The sequence below is a fragment of the Periophthalmus magnuspinnatus genome, chromosome 21 (assembly GCF_009829125.3).
Source record: "Periophthalmus magnuspinnatus isolate fPerMag1 chromosome 21, fPerMag1.2.pri, whole genome shotgun sequence".
NCBI lineage: Eukaryota > Metazoa > Chordata > Actinopteri > Gobiiformes > Gobiidae > Periophthalmus > Periophthalmus magnuspinnatus.
In genome coordinates this window covers 12,347,295-12,365,870 of record NC_047146.1, presented here as the reverse complement: position 1 = coordinate 12,365,870, position 18,576 = coordinate 12,347,295, and the positions used below count along the sequence as shown (strand labels likewise).

The window sequence follows — 18,576 nt, the reverse complement described above, 5'->3', positions numbered from 1 at the left end:
TGGTTTATGGCCGATATTTCTTTAATAACTGGGTTTATCCACATGAACCTAAAATTGGCACAAAGGTCAAAGTCTTCTCTGCCAGTATAATTAAGCTAAAGGGAATACTTTTTTAACAATAGCCTCACAAAGTGGTGCCATTATTCCACACCAAAGATGTGACTGGTATTAGTTAAAAGGACTTTGAGCCATTAATTATTATGGCACATTAGCAAAGCCAATCCCTGATAAATAAAAGTTCAACATTTATGAGGATATTTCTTGCAAGAACAGTAAATGTCTAATAGAGGTGTAAAGGTCCCTGCCCTCCATCCCAAATAAAGAATGTTTTAAAACTGGCATAAAGTTAGGTGGTGTGAGTTTTAGTTAACAGGGAAATGAAAAGGGGTTCTGCATGTTCTCCATACCTGTTTTGTAATGTGCCTTGGCTTTGTCAAGTTGATGTGTTATTTCCACAATTTCACCAGTTAGGCTTTGTACTTTGTTAGTGACAGTTTCATTTCTGTCTTGCAATTCCTTCCAGAGGTGTCTAAAAGACATATGGGTAAATTACATATTGTATGCCTTAATGTTCAAAAGGTACAGATATGTCATACAAAACCTGTCCTCCTCTGATTGACCACTGAGTTGTTCTTTTAGGCTTTGCTCCTTCTCCAGCAGTTGTCCAAGTTCAAGCAACACATCAATGACTTTACCATTCTCCATCAGTAAATCTACACGTTGCTTGGTCTCTTCGGTGCTGAAGAATGAGATTTTTTAAATAGGTCTGTACGTTAAAAAGTAAAACTCAAGACATTAGGCATTAATCTGCATATTTACATGTACAAATCGGCATGTTCTATAGTCAAACTCTTAAATTAAGTTCAAATTAGGTGCTCCCTCTGCAACCCAGGCCCAGATAAGTGGAAGAAAATAATATAATAATAATTTTATATATATATATATATATATATATATATATATATATATATATATATATATATATATATATATATATATATATGATTGTATTTATTTTTGGTTTCTTACTATGTTAACTTTTCAGGTGGGTGCCATACTTGAGTTGTTATTGCTTTGCCCGGGATGTTCCACAAATTCAAGTTATCCAACTTGCATTTGTTTTATAGGAATTTCATTGCTAAAAATAACTTGAAAACGTGCATTATTACTGTAAGTATGCTACCTCTCCACAGATCTGACATGTAACTTGGCTTGTTGTTGGCGTCATCTACTTGTCTTCATGGAGATAGGTTTAATATCATACCACACATAGTAGGAACACATAGATAAGGCAATAACATTTCAAAGAAGATAAGCACAAAAGTTACATGGTGGATCTTTAAACACATGTAAACCCCTTAACGTACCATTTCATGATATCCTCACGTGTCTTGGTCGTTTTCTCACGGACTTCATCCAGTTTTTGCTTAGTTGCAGCCAGAACATGCTGCAACAGTTGGATTTGTTCCTGGTACAAGATAACAAAACTGTGATTTAACGCTAAAGATTTAAAAAACTAGCTGAACCCGTGCTAAAAGAAGCTAACTTTTGTATACCACTAGCCAACATGCTATCTTGCTGCCCGTGTGAAATTTACTCAATGTTAACGCACCCGAACATGTCCATTGTGTGTTGAAAATGTTGTCTCAGTATATGGTGTCATTATTTAAGTTTTTGTTCGTATTTTTGCAGAAGTCTGTGTAATCCCTCAGTATGTTTGCAGAAGATCAGAAAACAGTCACGTTGTCCGGGTTGGCTTCCTGTTTATAAAGAATACTTCAATGTGTGTGCTCAGAGCCCGGATAGCTCAGTCGGTAGAGCATCAGACTTTTAATCTGAGGGTCCAGGGTTCAAGTCCCTGTTCGGGCGATACTTTTTCGTTATGGTCAAATCTGTATTATACTGCAGTTGAAAATGTATTTAAAACATTTAAGTATAAAACTCAACAATGTTTTTGTGTTGGTGGTTTTAAGATTCCAGACGGTGATGATGTTATACTCCCAGGTGACGGGCAAGAGCCAGATTTCCTCTGAAATATCTAAAAGGTAAATTCATAAACGTTCAACCTGATCATTTTTATTAGTGACTATACACTACAACTCACTATATTACAACAAAAATCTGCATTTTAACTATATTTATTTTACCTCCCTCATCTGCATCACATATTTATTGGCCTACAGAATATTCTGATGTCATTGGAAACCCAGAAATGTGTTTTTTTTAGATTCTAGATAGAATGTGATGATGTCCTAGATTTTTTTGTATCACAACAAAAATCTGGATTTTAATATTATATGTAGCTGTCCCCATCTGTAATACATATTATTGTCCTATAGAATGTTGTGATGTCCTCTGAAACCCAGCAATAAACGCAACAGCTGGCCTGGAAAACACTAAATGCATACTATGTGTATGTTTGAGTGTAAAATGACCTCTCTAATCCCAAACACCAAACCATTTCATTTAAGACTAGCCACTGTACTGGAGCTGTTATTACATGCTGTAAGACCTCACATTATCCTACTGTTGGAGCTGATCGTTATAAAAGAATTGTCCTAATTCAAGGATTAAACTCACTCACAAACAAATAACAGCCACCCTGTAATTTACCTGAGCTGATGACAGGTGTCTATTCAGAATGGTGATTGGGAAGACCTATAAAGCTAGCTGTAAGTGCAATGGGAGAAATGCTAGAAGTGAAGACTTCAGCTTCCAACGATGGACAGGATTATCCTGTTGTACTTGCTCTCTGCCTGTCTCTCAGCGGTACCTGCTCAGGTATTATTAGTATGTTACAATAACATTAACTTAATAAATTTAGGATATTTAAGAAGTACTTTCTTATCCTTGTTTGCAGAAGTTTTTATACAGCTCTCCTTGGGTTCCCAGGGGCATTAAAGGTAAGTAATATTCAAATAATTTTATTGTTGTATAACATTTTGTGAACAGTACATAAACTTTCTTTCAAAGCTCGTGAAGATCCAGACGATGGATCTATCATGAATGAAATCATCAAAGTGAATGAGTTTCAAGGTATTGTATATCTCACTCATTTATCTCAAATTTATATATTTTGTAATTTTGTATGAAATATGTCTGTCTTAGCTTCCCGCATCATTGATGGCTCTATCAGCCTCAGAGAGGGAGACATTGCTGTCTCAGCTGGCAAGCGCTCTAAAGTATGTTTTGCAAGAAGCTGTCTCTGGTCAAAGTCAGTGGATGGACATGTCTATATTGCATATAACCTCTCACCTGAATACAGTAAGACATAGTTTTTTATCAGTGTCTTGCTAACTGCAGTATATTTCAGTTCACTATTTCCTATGCTATAACACCTGCTTAGGTGAAATGGAAGAGAAGCTGATTAAAAAAGGTATGGAGACTGTAGAGAAAGGCACTTGTGTGAGATTTGTTCCTCGGACTCACCAGCGAGACTACATAGACATACAGCCAAAGTCAGGGTACGTACTATACTTTCTATAATAACATTTTTGTATTGCAGCAAACAGACCAAAATCAAATATAACCACTCTCTTCCATTTTTGCTGTGGTTGTTACACTAGATGCTGGTCCTACCTTGGTGCACGCGGCGGGAGGCAGACAGTTTCCCTGCAGAGTCCGAGCTGCCTCCAGGTTGGGGTGATCGCTCATGAGTTCATGCACGCCCTGGGCTTTGTGCACGAGCAGTCCCGCTTTGACAGGGACAACTATGTCACCATCATGTGGCCACACATTTGGAGAGGTAACTTCAGTATAATTCTATCTTTACCATGCATTCTTTTTTGTTCTGAAAACTTTAACTCAGTGTCAATGTTTCATTTGTTCAAACAGATCGTTTAAGGAATTTTGAGAAATTCAAGACAGACAGTCTGAATCTACCTTATGATTATAACTCAATCATGCACTTTGGCATGTAAGCTAGTGCTCTCTTGTTTTTCCCTATCCCTAAAAATGTTAGATTTTTTAGAATTTTTTTTTTTTTCAGGTATGCCTACTCACAAGATGGGAATCCAACCATTGTTCCTAAGAGTAGTCAAAATGTGAAGATCGGCCAAGCAACAACCCCCAGCCATATTGACAAGATGAAAATCAACAGACTTTACAAATGTGGTTAGTACCAATATTTTGTCCTGATATTTACTTTATTATTACACTGTTAGCAAACTATTTAACATTGGCTATAAGTGTTCATTTATATTTTCTTCTTTTGTAGGTGATGATGATGATTACTGAAACACTGTGGGAAACAACTTTATTTTATTGATTGGCTTTAGTTTATTGGAAGCTTATATAATTAAAAAAAAAAAAAAAGAGTTTTTTTCAATAAAGTTTCATTCAAGCTTTCCATGACCACTTTCTCATTGTGTGGATACTTTTTATATAATTTTTGTTTGTGAGCCATAAAAATACACAAGGACTAACAGTATTAAGATAATCAATAGTATAAATAAACAGGAGATACAACAGTATATCTTTAACTTTCCCCTTCACTAATATAATATTATTAAGGACTATCAGGGTATGTAGTTATATTTTTGTATGAGACCAAATGATTGCTGTCAACACAGCTGTGATCGTTTATCACTAAATGACTGGTTGACAGGCTGGTCAGACACAAATTGCTGGTCTGTTGGACTCAGAAGCCCATATTCTCCTGGTGACAGCTGCTAAGCTGTGTATGGCACATCCAGCAGCAAAACACCTTCAAGTGTCAATTTCTGAAAGTGCTGAATCTCCTCAGTGCTAAGTACAAGGTCAGCTGGGACCACCTGTCATGGATCAACAGGGCCTCCACTAAATTACATGCAGTGTATGATGAGGGGCTTCAATCATGCTTCATCACAGAATATGTGCCAATCAGTAGAGAGCAAACAAGCCCAAGTGGCTATATAGAGTGGAGGAAAACATTTAGCTCTGGAGGACTGGGGACTGACAGTGGCGTCAGCTTCAGGATGTGTTCAACCATGATTTTTCTGGGCATCTTTGTGGCTGTGTTGAGTCAGGTCTACACCCTTCCTCTAAAGGTTAGTATAATTTTTATCAGTTATATTTCATCTCACAATCTCTCAATTATGTCTCAAGTACAAGTTTTGTATATCAATGTCAATTTTTACAGAATACCACTGAGCCAAATGAAGGCAAAATGAGAATGAAAAGAAAGTATTCAGGTATTTCTTATATATTTTACTATTTTTTTTAATCAAAGGGTAAATTATTTACAACTTGGATGTTTTGTAATAAGATGAAATCAAAGATTGGGATGAAATGACAGCGATGGATCAAATCCTTGTAGTTAACAGCAGTAAGTGTATTGAAAAGGCAAAGAAAAGCCTTCAGCCTATGTTAAAATATTTTCTGGATATATAATTCTATTCTGTCACCAGGACTTCGAGCACCCCGAGGGATAACGGTCAGGGATGGGGACATTGCGAGTACGTTTCCACGGAGTGCTATATCGTGCCCTGGGAACACCTGTCTGTGGCAAAAATCAGTGGATGGGTTTGTTTATGTGCCTTACATCATGTCTCCTCTCTATGGTATGGATCTGCACTAAAACCATGTGGGATTGGACTGAAGAAGTTTCTTCTGACAACTTTTCCCTTTTTCACACTAGATGATATGGATAGAATTACCATAGAAACTGGTATGCAAGACATTTCTGCTGGAACATGTATTAAGTTTGTTCCACGAACTCATGAAGTCAGCTTTTTGGATATTCAGCCTAGATATGGGTAAGTGCACCTGTTAAAAATGTCTTTTATCATATTTAAGGATGAATAGACTATTGTTTACTTCTTATCTTTAAGTTTGTGAAATTATATAATGTTATGCTCCATCCAAAGCTGCTGGTCTTTCCTGGGACAGACTGGGGGAAGCCAGACTTTGTCCCTGCAGACCCCTGGGTGCATGTGGTCTGGAGTGGCTGCACATGAATTCATGCATGCACTTGGCTTTGTACATGAACAGTCTCGCTCTGACCGTGACCACTATGTAACAATAGTATGGAAAAACATCATGCCAGGTTAGGATTCCACATTAGAAATATATAATATATTGTTTATTTGATTTAATACGTATTTGCTTATTTTTATCTTTTTATCTGGCAGATCAAATTCATAACTTCAGGAAGCAGGCGACCAACAACCTGAACAGCCCCTATGACTACAGCTCAGTCATGCATTATGGAAGGTGGGGTTATCCACAGAGTGACATAATTAAAGTTTCCTCATGTTTTGTGGGAGCTTTTCTATATACTTGTTATACTTCCTTCTAGATATGCCTTCTCTGAAGATGGTGGTCCCACAATAATACCAAGACCTGATCCTTACATTCCCATTGGCCAACGAGATGGACCAAGTGCTTTAGACTTGCATAAAATAAATGTTCTCTATGACTGTGGTAAATGGCTTCTTCATGGCTTATGAATACCTCTAAATGTTGTACTGATTTTACCTGACACTTTTGTGACTCTTTTGCCCGTCACAGGTGCCAATGAATAACTGGCTGCAGGATGAAGTTGTTGAAGTTGCTTTCTTTTAGTTGCAGTTGTGCTTTAAAATATGCCTTGCCATTAAATAGCAGAAATGTATGTAATTCTTGTCATTCATATTTATTTTGTTATGAATAACAGACATAGCTCCAAAATTAACTGTGGTATTAATAAAGACACATCACACACGCATTTCATATAGCCCTCTTTTGTGTAACATTATCTAATAATATCATATGCTATTTTTAATTAAAGGAATTGTTGCAACGATTTGTAAGATATTTTAATGAATGTGTGTTGGGGTGTGTGTTGGGGGGGGGGGGTGTCTTGCCTGATTTGCATAGGTGTGCCTGCACTTGGTAGAGCCAACACTGTGAGCTGTCTCAAATATCCCACATGATTCTGTATGGAAAATGATTATTATTAGAAGCTAATGTGCTTCTATCGGTGTGCCTCCAGATAACTACTGGTGTAGTGGCAATGTGAGAAACATAAATTTAAACACTATGGTGGCACAAATTATTTTAATTTGAATCATGTAATCTCATTAAATTTGTGGAGTATAAATGCCACTTATTTTTAAGCAGTACTTTTTAACCAGTGTAATCTCTTTCAAAGTTTATGATAATACAATGAGCAACAAAGTCTAATTTTGTGCCAATATATAGTCCAGTAGTGTGCAGTCCTGTAGTGTGCAGTACTGTAGTGTGCAGTCCTGTAGTGTGCAGTCCTGTAGTGTGCAGTACTGTAGTGTGCAGTCCTGTAGTGTGCAGTCCTGTAGTGTGCAGTCCTGTAGTGTGCAGTCCTGTAGTGTGCAGTCCTGTAGTGTGCAGTACACATGACCCTGATGCTGCTGTTCAGTCTGTGGTCTCTCCCGGGGGGCGGAGCTCTTCACTGCAGCCTCACGCGCTCTTCTTCTTCCGCACAGTGTCGTCCTCTGCAGCGCGGCTCGGTCGTAGCTTCGGCTGGTAACCGTCTAACATTTTATCACAAAGTCTCACAAACATGAGCGATAACGAGAAAGGCTATGGTCGGGTAAGTAAAACTTTTCTTCGATCTTCAGAATATGGACCAAAGCATGGTTTCGGTTAGATGATAGACGGTGTTAAGGCTTTATCATAATGCTAATGCTACTAGCTAACATAGCACTTTAGTACTTTGTGCGGGGTTAAGAACGACGTTTGGCAGCGCAGCCAATTGTGCGTAAATCGAGCTAAATGTTTTGTGTGCGTAAATATTTCTATCCATTTAGTATAATGTTGGTTCGCACATGTTGAATTGTTCTCGTTGCTAAGCGCTGCGTGGAGGAGGTGTACGTGCAGTGAAGATGGCAGGCCTCAGGTCTCATGGGCCTCAGGCCTCAGTGTGCGGGAAATGGAGACGCAGGTCTTTATCCCGCTCGATCACCGATCGGTTATCAGATTATTGTAAATAGGATTTCTTGCGGTATTCTTAACAAATGCATATATATGAGGACTAAAAAAAACTATAGAACATTGAAAACCTGTGCGTTATTTGCGCCACTTTTGGTGTATGCCGCTATAATCGTGCAATTTTACGGTAGTACTTGAAACATCGAGCATTAAATACGAATTAGACTCGTCTAAATACACTAATAAAGCACAGAATAAAGAAAGCCCCTTTCCCCCATTCTCCACCGTTTTTAAAAGGACGGCCATGTTTTGTACCCGGGGCAGCTGTTTGGCCTGGCGCAAAGTGAAACCCAAGCAGCCATGGCGCTGGCACGCCTTGTCCACAAAGCCCCTTTCCCCATGTGAAGGCAAGGGCCAGGGTTTAGTGACCATCTGATCAAATGCATTACCCTATTGTCAATGAATATTTCCTTTCCCTAACGAAGAATCTATCAAGTACAGTCTGTCCTCAACGTTTTTTGTAAAACTGCTGGAATACACAACTTTTAAATAAAATGTATCTGAATGGTTACCACATGTATCATAACACTCCAGTATAAGGCTCATTATGAACGCCAACCGATTTTTATTTTTTTTTATAGTGACTGCTCAAAGTATATTTTACTCCTCTTTTCTATATCGTGTATTGTAATTCACTGTCTGGTGAATGTGAGCTTCTCTTTAAAGAGAAAGCTCAGACCGCGTAAAATCTGTGTAACATGTTTTGCATAATGTGGTCAGGGAGCATTCATGCATGTGATACGACTGTATTATTGACACATTGAAAATTAACCCGGGTTTCAAATTTGTAACTATAGTTATATTCTTCATGCTTTTCTTTTTCATAAAGGTTAAGATTGGACGAAGAAAAGGCTGAAGAACCTCTTTATTATGAATAATATGAAGCTCAGATGTGTGAAGCTGAATTTGTGAATGCATGCTAAATCATGAGGAGGGAAGAAGTATGGGCAGTGTGTGAAAAGGGGGAAGTAAGAAGAATTAAGAAATTCGAAGAAAGAAGAATAATGTGGCGTAATGAAGTGACAGAAATAAAGAAGTAAATGAAGTAATCTGGAGAAGGTATAGGGATAAGTCATTTTTCTAGTCTGTTTGTCAAATGCGTGCATGTTCTTATCCAATGAAACACAGTAATTTAAGTCATTTACACAACTCATACTTCCTGTCATGTTGACAAATTAAATTATACTTTCACATATTTGCTGCTTTCATTAGCAACTATGTTCCAAAAAGCTTTTATCTGCCTTCCTTTACTACACTTCTGAACTGTCCCTTTCCACATTCCTCAGACTAGTCTTATTCATAAGTGCACACACATGTATAGGTGAGTATGCCTTGTGGCCGACACTCATAAGAACTCTGTGTGTATGTGGTTCGTTCAGGAGTCCCGCTCTGCCTCGCGGAGCGTATCCCGAGGCTCCCATGGCTCTGGGAAATCTGCGAGCCGCTCCCCGGCTCGTTCTAAGGATGGTTCCCGGCATTCCCGCTCCAAGTCCCGCTCCCGATCCAGATCCAAGTCTGGGTAAGTAAATGTGTCTCTTTTCTTCATTTTTTTCCTCATTGCCTGACTTATTTTTTGTCACTTGTAAACACAGTTTAAAGTGCTTGGAATGTTCTCATTATGTGCTAATATGTTGATGATGCTGGTTGTTGTCAGCTCTCGTCGCGGCTCCAGGCGTCACTACAGCCGCTCTCGCTCCCGTTCACGCTCATACCGCAGACGCTCCCGCAGCAGGTCCTACAGTGGAGAGAGACGTCATCGGAGCCACAGCCGCTCTCCTATGTCCAACCGCCGCAGACACATCGGCAACAGAGTACGTCCCCCTCCCGTTGTTGTCATGCTAATTCTAAATCTGCACAGTTTATGTGAACTGTTGTTGTCTGCAGGCAAATCCAGACCCAAACGCCTGTCTGGGAGTGTTCGGCCTCAGCCTGTACACCACTGAGCGGGACTTGAGGGACGTTTTCTCCAAATATGGTCCTCTCGCAGACGTCAGTATTGTGTATGACCAGCAATCAAGGCGCTCCAGGGGCTTTGCTTTTGTTTACTTTGAGAACACGGATGATGCGAAAGAGGTAGGAAGTATCAACAAATACAATTATCTTGGAAACTGAAACAAAATGTTAATCAATGTCTCCTGTTGTTCTCAGGCGAAGGAGAGGGCTAATGGCATGGAGCTGGATGGGCGCAGGATCAGAGTGGACTTCTCCATTACAAAAAGGCCACACACCCCAACACCCGGGATTTACATGGGCCGTCCTACATAGTAAGAAGAGCCTTTACCATTAATACTGAATTGAAATAATATGGCCTAATTGTTAAAATCTGTTCCAATGACTCTTTGGTTAAGTGTAAATGTACGAGTAAAGCTCTTGTCTGTTGTAGTGGTGGAGGTGGACCCAGTGGACCTCGGCGTTACTCTCGTGATTATGACCGTGGATATGATCGTGGGTATGACAGAGGAGACAGAGGAGACAGAGGAGGCTATGATCGCTATGACGACAGGGATTACTACAGATCATACAGGTAAGACTCTGACCACGACCAGCTTTTCATTTGTTATTCTGAACTCTGTATAAATTATTTGAACGTCTCCTTTCAGAAAACGCTCTCCGTCACCCTACTACAGGGGCGCATACAGGTCCCGGTCCAGGTCTCGATCCTATTCTCCACGTAAGTTTGTTTTCACTGTCATGTTATAACTATAGACGCAGCATTTTCTAAGCACCTCACTCTGTTTGGTTTTGCAGGTCGCTATTGAATGATGTAATGAAGTTGTCAAGTATTGTTTGAGTCTGAAGCACAGAATGAATCTAGTATGTTGTGTGTTCAAACAGTTAATTTTACAGTCTGTCTTAGATGGTCATCTAATGTCCATGTGCAGTAACTGTATACAGTAACACTTCATGTGAGCTGTTATGTTTTTATTTTATTTTAGTTTTTGTATGCTGTATGGGTCTTTGAAGAAATTAAAGGAAGTTGCATTTTCCAATTTGACTCCTGGAATTTTTACTGTTACATTTTCTGTTTAAAGGTTTATTTCAAGACATTTGTGGCATCTCCCCCTGCTGGCCAGAATAAAACCTACCCCTTTGAATTTTGAAGTATTTCTAATAAAGTGCAGTTGAGGTTTCGTTTTGTAGGCTTGATTAAATGAAATTCATACAATTTCTTTTTTGTAATATATTTGGATAATATTATAGTGAATCACCATAGCCTTTAGTTTTCAACTTAAACCAAATTTAAATTTGAAAAGTTTATTACCAAACTACTAATCTGCCACTAACGTGTACACCTATTACAATTTTACAATCTGTAAATGAATCTAAAATTGACCCTCTTAATTGGTGCCATAACTGCTAAAATGCTATGATTCTGAGTGAAGAGCTGTGTGAACTGAACACTGCACATGTCATTGTTTTGTAAACAGACCTAAGCTTGGACATTCCTCTGCTCTCTCTTTGCCGTCAACATGGGTAGTCCCTCCTGCAGACTGCTGCTGCTGCCTGTGCTCTCTTCGCTACAGTAGGGTGGCAGTACTGCTCCGGCACGGCACATACAGTCACATGCAGAAACAGTCAAGCGGTGTAAAAGGCAATGGCGATGGCTCCTCCCCATCTGCTGCTGTAGGTACAAGACGTTCATGCATGACTGCAGCCTGGGCCCCTCACCATGCTGCTCTGCTCAGTTCAATCTTTGCTCAAAAATCCCTCATGGTCATGCGTCATGTTACACCCCGTAAATTCACCTGCAACAAATGGATAAAAAGTGGTGGGAACATGCATCATCACAAACAGAAGAGAACACATATTTGCACTGTAACACTTCATTATTGCGCATGTTAATATTTATGAACAAGGAGCTATTCCAAGACCAAATGAATGTTTACATGAAAAAACAAAATAAATGACATTCTAAATACTTCAAAGGAGAGTATATCTTAAAACACATGTCAAAATGTGACTCAAAAAAGACACAATGCAAAAGATAATATATTTCAACTTTTTAAGTTTCACTTTCTTCTTCCTTACAAGGTGCTGGACGGCTGAGTGCCTAACAGCGTCAGAGGTGAAAATCAGACGTGGCCTGCAAATTTATACGCTCAATAGGCAGCGTAATCTTAAAAATATAAATAATTGAATAATTGGCAGGTACAGAAATACGCTGCAGGTACAGAAATAGCAACTACAAAATTTAAAAAGCCAACATTGGAGATTTGACATTAGAATGAGAGTAAAACCTAAACTAATGGAATAATAGAATAAAGACAAAATCATTTGAAACGCATTCAAATGGTCCCAGTGGAAGAGAAAAGAGCAGTTTTGTTGACATGATCCACCTGCTATAGTTAGTACATAGTCTATAAAAAATCATATTTAAAAAAAGGCGGATCATAAAACATACATAAGCTACTGTTTGGGCTCACAAGTGCTCTTTATGCGTCTTCATTTTTCCACATAGTAGGCTATCTTTTCCAGTATCCTGCCTGGAGGAACCCACGACACATCCCAATATAAAAATAAAAATAAAAACAAATAAGAGAACATCATGGCACTTCTCTCAAAGCTGGTGAGGCAGGAGGGCTCCCACATGTATCTCCAAACATTTTTTTCCTACAGATTTTAAGGGAGATTTTATTTAGAGGCGGTGCTTGTTGGCTCCAGAGTAGCGTCGTAACGACACTTTTTTCTCCAGTCCCTGTTAAAAGAGTTTGACCAGGGCCAGAGTTGGTGCTGGGGGGTCGCTGATATAAGCTTTCCCGGGGGGCACTTGCAGCGTTTTTCCCAGCAGATTTTTTATTTTTATTTTATTATTATTTTTATTTTTGTACTTCTGTATATCGCCACTCAAGATCTGATACCCCTACGAGATTTTTCCCTTTCAGATCATGAACAAACTATATGTTGGGAATTTAAGTCCTTCGGTCACTGTCGAGGACTTGAAGGAGCTGTTTGGGGAAAGGAAGCTGCCAGTGGCCGAGCAGGTCTTTCTGAAAACGGGCTATGCTTTTGTGGACTTCCCCGACCAGAACTCGGCCATAAAGGCTATAGAGACTTTATCTGGTAAGTGTGGCTTTGATAAGTACACGAGTGATGCTGCGGTGACACGCTGAGTGCAAAAGCTGCAAAAACAGACAAATGCACAATAGTATAGGGCCATGGGGAAGGTGAAATATCATTTATCGCCCGTATTTTGTGCTTGGGACTTGGCGTTCACATCCGTGTGCCATCCGAGTTTAGATGAGCGGACATGCAACAAAACCTGAATAAATGATCGCGCACACTGCACAGAGAGCGAGCCAAAGCTTATAGTGGCCGTTTGCCTAAAGAAAACACAAACCCTGTCAACGTAATTAACAATAAGTACATTTGGAAGATTCCGATAGTGTGCCTGGGCGCTACTTTGCAATCACCCGCTGGAATGTATGGGATGGTCTGACGGTTCGGGTAGGCATAATTATTTTTCACTTATTTTTTATCTTGATTTTATTGAAGAGAGCAGGGTGAAGCGAGCGCGGAAAACTTGTCAGAGCCGTGTTCCTCTGATGTCTGGCTATGTTTTTACGAGGTGTCTTGGAGGTGGGTCGTGGGGGTCCAGAGGAAAGGGCTAATAAACAGGTAGCTGAGGGGGGACGAGGTGAGACGCTGCTAATTCCGTGCTGCGCCAGCCTAATAGTAACGTAAAGCCGTATTGAAGCTAACCCGAGCATGGAGCGCTTCGGAGAGTAGCCCGGCTCAGTCCACATGGAGAATTAAGAAACACCTACCTACCGAGTAAAGAGTACAAGTCACTCTTCTTTCCAACCATCTCCGCTTTCACGGCGCAATCTTTACAGTGAGCAGAAAACATACCCCACATTGCACTCAGAGGGTTGTGGGAGTGGAAAGCATGGCTGCCCAGTTCCCCCATATTACTATTAAACCTTTTGCTTTTGTTTTGGCGTTTCAAACTTTATTTTCTTCCATTCACTGCAGATTATTAAATGTAAATATGGCCCTTTCCCCGCCGCCATGCACGCACAGTAGCTGTAGAGAATAGTTTCAATGGTCTGTGTGTATGAATGGGGACGCTCCTACTTGCTGAAGTGATTCAAAAAGTGTTGTGCTGTAGGCCTACCAGCTTGCTTTGTTACTTTCATGGCACGACTAACGTTACATTATCAATTTTCCGTCCCTACAGGTAAAGTTGAATTGCACGGAAAGGTGATAGAGGTAGACTACTCGGTTCCCAAAAAACTAAGGTAGGCCTACAACCTTTGACACAAACACACACTCACTTTTTACGCACGCACACACTGCCATAAGCCTATAGAGCCTGAGCCCCATGGCAAACCCAATGTGACCTGTAGGCTTCCGCTGTGAAATATAGCAAGGACATTTCCCAAACAAACTAATACATTTGGTCTGAGTGATGCAGGGAAACGAAGGCGCCCAAATGTACTCGTCTTTTCTAGAACGCACAGGACGCGACACGAGGGCAAAGCTCTCCTACACTGCTCACATGGGTGTTGCCATGTTAGGCCACTTGAAGAGTATATGAGATTTCAAATAATTGCTTCTTAATTGCATTTTATAGGCTATGTGATTATATTTAACTTCTCGAAGGCTCCCCTCGCTTCATCTCCGTAGGTCTCATAGTGTGTGACGAGAAAGAGTTAATGTTTGAGCTATTCTATAGGACTGCTTTTAACTCCTCACTCGCCGTGTCACTCCCAGTCCACTCTTGACATATGTTGAATCCTTCCGCAGTGCTTTCCTCTTTTAAAAATGTAAAAAGTGCTTTTTATAATTTGTTTGTTGTGTGATTTTGGTGTAATTACATATATATTGCACGCGCATTGTCCGTAAAGGCAGAAGTACTACTCAAAATACGTTTAGCTGTTTGTTTAAGCGGGGAGATGCCACTGAATATAGGAAAAGACTACATTGCGTGACCAAAAGGTAAAATTCAAGCCCCTTGTGGACGACCACGTGACGTATACTTTACACACTTCCAGCAGTCCTCTGCTTTGGGCGCTGCCTACAGTTTCTGCTCAGTTTATGCAGTTTTATCGAGCCTCTGTGTAATTACAATGTAAATAAAATTGTGTGCACGTCTGATGTTGCATCTGGGGCCGGCCTGCCTTGTTTTTCGCTGTATAGCCTGTTTTCAGCAGGGTTTTGCTAGTTGTAGTACGCAATATGGTGTAGAAGCCTGCGCCACTCCCCACAGTTGTGCACGTAGGCCATGGCAATGTTGGGAGAGCCTCGTGGCAGCCATGATGGCCATACACACTGCCTGCATAGGCTACAGGCGGAATCACATGCACTGTGTCCATACATGTGGCTGTGTGTGTCCAATAGGAGGGCTGATCAGGGCTGTGTGAGCTGTGCAGGCCTGTAAACATAAATCTACGCCACATGAGCGAAGAGTGTGGAAGAGAAGGATTACGCACAGGTGTACGTTTGCAAACTGGAAGAGTCTTTACATTTATGCAGTACTATTAAATACAGTCTGATTAGCACGCAAGCAGCACTGGTCTTTTGGCTTATGATAAATTGTGAAAATTAATGTTATGAAGGAATTACAATTTAGATTCGTCTTTTTGTCACGTAAATTAAATTCATCGCATTGTGCAGGCACGCCAGTAGGTTGGTGGTTAGTAATGCACGTGAATAAAATGTTAAATTACATTTATTTGCATAATTCCTATCACAAACTTGTAAATAATTGTAAAGTAACAGTAGTGAAGTTCCTGCAGTAATTATCCAGGATATTGGACATATGCACGCATTTATACGCCCGTGTGTTTAGTCAAGCATGAATGAATCAATCAGTTCTTTTTGTTTTGTCACTAAAGGAGCTTTGCCCCCCTCTTCTCAGGCCTGCTGCTGTTTTTACTGCTGCTTTAGTTTGCAATTTTGAAGTTATATATACTTTATTTTGTTTGTTCAGCACATTACTGGTTAAGGAATAAATTGTTTGTTATTTAGAGACAAAAATAATTCTGTCAGCATGGTGGCTTTATCAGTTATTGTGCTTTTATAGTAAATTTGCTTTGTTGAAAAGGCCTTAGAATCAATAAGATGGGAATGTAAAATTAGTCCACAAAATTAATCTGATCAGTGGATTTCTGTTTGTAAAATTATAGTGGAGTTCCGTGTATTGACATGACAAATAAGATGGTGTTTATCAAGCTGTAATTACAATAATAATCAAGAAACCATGTTTTCAAATTAACCTAACTAAATAGTCTGTTGAAGGAGAACCCACAAAAATGTTTTTTTGAAGATTAAAAAAACACTTCACTGCAAATGAAAAAAAAAAGCTTTTTCAATAAATACGTTGTCACCATCAAGAATAGCTGCAGTAGATTATTGATTGATGATACTACTCATTTGTCCTGGTCATTTCTGTTGGAGCAATACCATGACAATTTCATTAAACTTATTTAATAATAGTAATGCTATTTTGTAAGCTCTAATGTAAAAAAATAATTTGTCCTGTATATCAATAAATAATGTCTATTATTACTAATGTAATAACTGTTGTTGTAACATTGACAACATTGTAATAAGTGTGGCCTAAGAAATATTCTGTAAAATTAAATAGTACTGTACATACGTTTTGCTTTGTTTTGCCATGTTGGCTTAGTAATAAGTCCCTGGTCCACACACGTGCACACACTGTGTGTGTGGGTGCTAATTGATATTGCTGCTACATAAATGACATCAGTGTGCACAGACTCCACAAAAGTGTGGAAGATGTGGGTAGAGTGAGTTCTCACCGCCAGGCTCATCCCAGAGTTTAGAATGAGCGTGTGAAGGCTGCCTCGCACTTATGGCTGTACTCGTGTTGTTAATCTAGCTAAATTATTTTTCTGTTACATTTATTTACTATTTTATTTGGAAAAAGTCTTGGGGGATCACCTGTTGTAATAATAATGAAGGAATGTATAAACCCTCACACAAGTGTGGCCTGGTTGCTGCAGAGCTTTTTTATACTTAATAACATTTGATAAGACAATATTGATTTGACCCATTTCTGTCGCACAAACGTCTGCATTGCAGCACAGTGTGCATGTAGATGTATGTGTCCACTGGTCGAGTCTAAACAGCGAAACACGATAGCCAACAGTTGATCCACTCAGAATCCATTAATGCTCCCTGCTTGATCCTGGTGCAGGGAAACATTGTCCGGAGTGATGCTGTTAGGGTCTTCCTCCCTTCCTCCCACATCCTCCTCATCCTCACACCTTTCCTGTGGCCTTGGAGGCCTCCGTCACATCTGACAACTACAATATCAGATCTTCAGACTCCATTGTCAGGGCGTCTTCTAGCTGTTGACATTCATATCAAAAAGAAAATAATTAGATTTTTTCTTGTGTGTAGTCTGTAAAGGTTAAGCATGAAATTTGAATATTAGGAGTAAATATTTTCCGTTCACTTTGCTATCTATCCGGCACTAATGATCTGGCACAGACTCAGAGTTCAAGTTACCCAGGACTAGTGTGTGTGACTTGTGTTTAGTCAACCTGAATTTCATTTCATCCTTTAATGTCATTGTCCTGTAATTGGAAGATTTGTAGAAGATTCAGCACAAAAACCCTGAGTTGTTCTGTCTGTCTGAAGCTGAGATCTACTTTTGATTATGACAATGAGAGGTTTAGTGTGGCAGAATTTGTGGAGAAGACAAAAAAGACAAAAGAGACATAAATATTGATCATGTGAATTGGATGCTGGATTTTTACTTTGGAATATTGTGTATCGTGTATTGTGTTATTAATGATGGTCATCTTCCTCATTATTTTGATAATGTCATCTTGTGTATGGTATGTGATTAAATTATTCATTCATAATCAGGTGAAATAACTAAGCTTTTGGCAACTTTAGGACAAAAACTGTTTGAGCTGATCAACAATACTACTACTACTACTACTACTACTACTTCTACTACTACCACTACTACTACTACTACTACTACTTGATATTCATACACAAACGATATGTGCCTTTATATTATGTCTGTACGCTTAATTGAATTTTAAAAGATCAAAATTCAACCATTTCGAATGTTGCTTTGGTCTTTTTAATGTACAAGTCTACAGCCAACCCACTGACAGTAAAAGCATGTGGTTGGGGGAAACTTTACAGAAAGAAATGTGCCAATTTTTCAGGAACTTAATATTGAAAGCTAGTTGTATTTGTTGTTAATAAAATAAAATAAAATAAAGTACAATCACACCTTCTGATTTAATCTTTTGCCATATCCCCCAGCCTTACTTTGAATTGTATTTTTTAAATTTTCTGAACAAGCCGTCGGTGCATCAGCTACAAATATTGATAAACTAGTCCCTCTTAAGCTACTGTTCAAATAGTTAGCTGCATAATTTAAGGCTGCATTTGTCATCTAGAGGATTGTGTTTTTAGGTTTTTCATCAGTACTTACTTAGCACAGCACTTCTCATATCTTCTAAGCAGTGTAGTGTATATTTTCCCTCCTAGAGTCATAACTCCGCTTCCTATTGCAACAGAGTAAATAGCTTAAGGGCTGAGCCAGATGAGATGCAAGAGAATTGTGAATTCATTGTGCGTCTGTGTATCTGACTTGTGGGATCGCTGCGTAAGCTTCCGGAGATTTCCCTTGTTTTTTTCTTTTTTTTTCCTTGACTG

The 18,576-nt window shown here is 39.3% G+C and overlaps 4 protein-coding genes and 1 non-coding gene across 6 annotated transcripts in view; all 5 read left to right on the top strand.

Moving 5' to 3' along the window:
- The first annotated feature begins 1,796 nt into the window (after positions 1-1,796).
- trnak-uuu (transfer RNA lysine (anticodon UUU)) lies at positions 1,797-1,869 on the top strand. Its single transcript has one exon. It is a non-coding gene; the product is annotated as a tRNA-Lys (tRNA).
- A 791-nt stretch (positions 1,870-2,660) lies between these two features.
- LOC117389536 (hatching enzyme 1.2) lies at positions 2,661-4,273 on the top strand. The gene is made up of 9 exons (XM_033987220.2): positions 2,661-2,781; positions 2,861-2,903; positions 2,974-3,036; positions 3,109-3,264; positions 3,347-3,464; positions 3,567-3,745; positions 3,835-3,916; positions 3,989-4,113; positions 4,217-4,273. The coding sequence occupies exons 1-9, from the start codon at positions 2,722-2,724 to the stop codon at positions 4,234-4,236; spliced, it is 846 nt and encodes a 281-aa protein (XP_033843111.2). The 5' UTR covers positions 2,661-2,721; the 3' UTR covers positions 4,237-4,273.
- A 377-nt stretch (positions 4,274-4,650) lies between these two features.
- On the top strand, positions 4,651-6,516 carry hce2l1 (high choriolytic enzyme 2-like 1). Its single transcript, XM_055230693.1, has 9 exons — positions 4,651-5,027; positions 5,120-5,171; positions 5,246-5,305; positions 5,388-5,540; positions 5,618-5,735; positions 5,847-6,025; positions 6,111-6,192; positions 6,278-6,402; positions 6,490-6,516. The coding sequence occupies exons 1-9, from the start codon at positions 4,956-4,958 to the stop codon at positions 6,501-6,503; spliced, it is 855 nt and encodes a 284-aa protein (XP_055086668.1). The 5' UTR covers positions 4,651-4,955; the 3' UTR covers positions 6,504-6,516.
- A 902-nt stretch (positions 6,517-7,418) lies between these two features.
- Positions 7,419-10,916, top strand: tra2b (transformer 2 beta homolog). Of its 2 annotated transcripts, none has more exons than XM_033987217.2 (8): positions 7,419-7,528; positions 9,306-9,445; positions 9,581-9,737; positions 9,811-9,999; positions 10,075-10,190; positions 10,310-10,450; positions 10,527-10,597; positions 10,675-10,916. In XM_033987217.2, the coding sequence occupies exons 1-8, from the start codon at positions 7,499-7,501 to the stop codon at positions 10,683-10,685; spliced, it is 855 nt and encodes a 284-aa protein (XP_033843108.1). In that variant the 5' UTR covers positions 7,419-7,498; the 3' UTR covers positions 10,686-10,916. The 2 variants fall into 2 exon arrangements, with proteins under 2 accessions (XP_033843108.1, XP_033843109.1); XM_033987218.2 differs by having other exon boundaries at positions 7,439-7,528; positions 8,756-9,445.
- Positions 10,917-12,570: 1,654 nt separating this feature from the next.
- igf2bp2a (insulin-like growth factor 2 mRNA binding protein 2a) overlaps positions 12,571-18,576 on the top strand; it is a 68,288-nt gene continuing 62,282 nt past the window's right edge. Inside the window, exons 1-2 of the mRNA XM_033987215.2 lie at positions 12,571-12,987; positions 14,105-14,165. Coding sequence (XP_033843106.1) covers positions 12,813-12,987; positions 14,105-14,165 — 236 coding nt within the window. The 5' untranslated portion in view covers positions 12,571-12,812. The remainder of the gene's footprint in view (positions 12,988-14,104; positions 14,166-18,576) is intronic.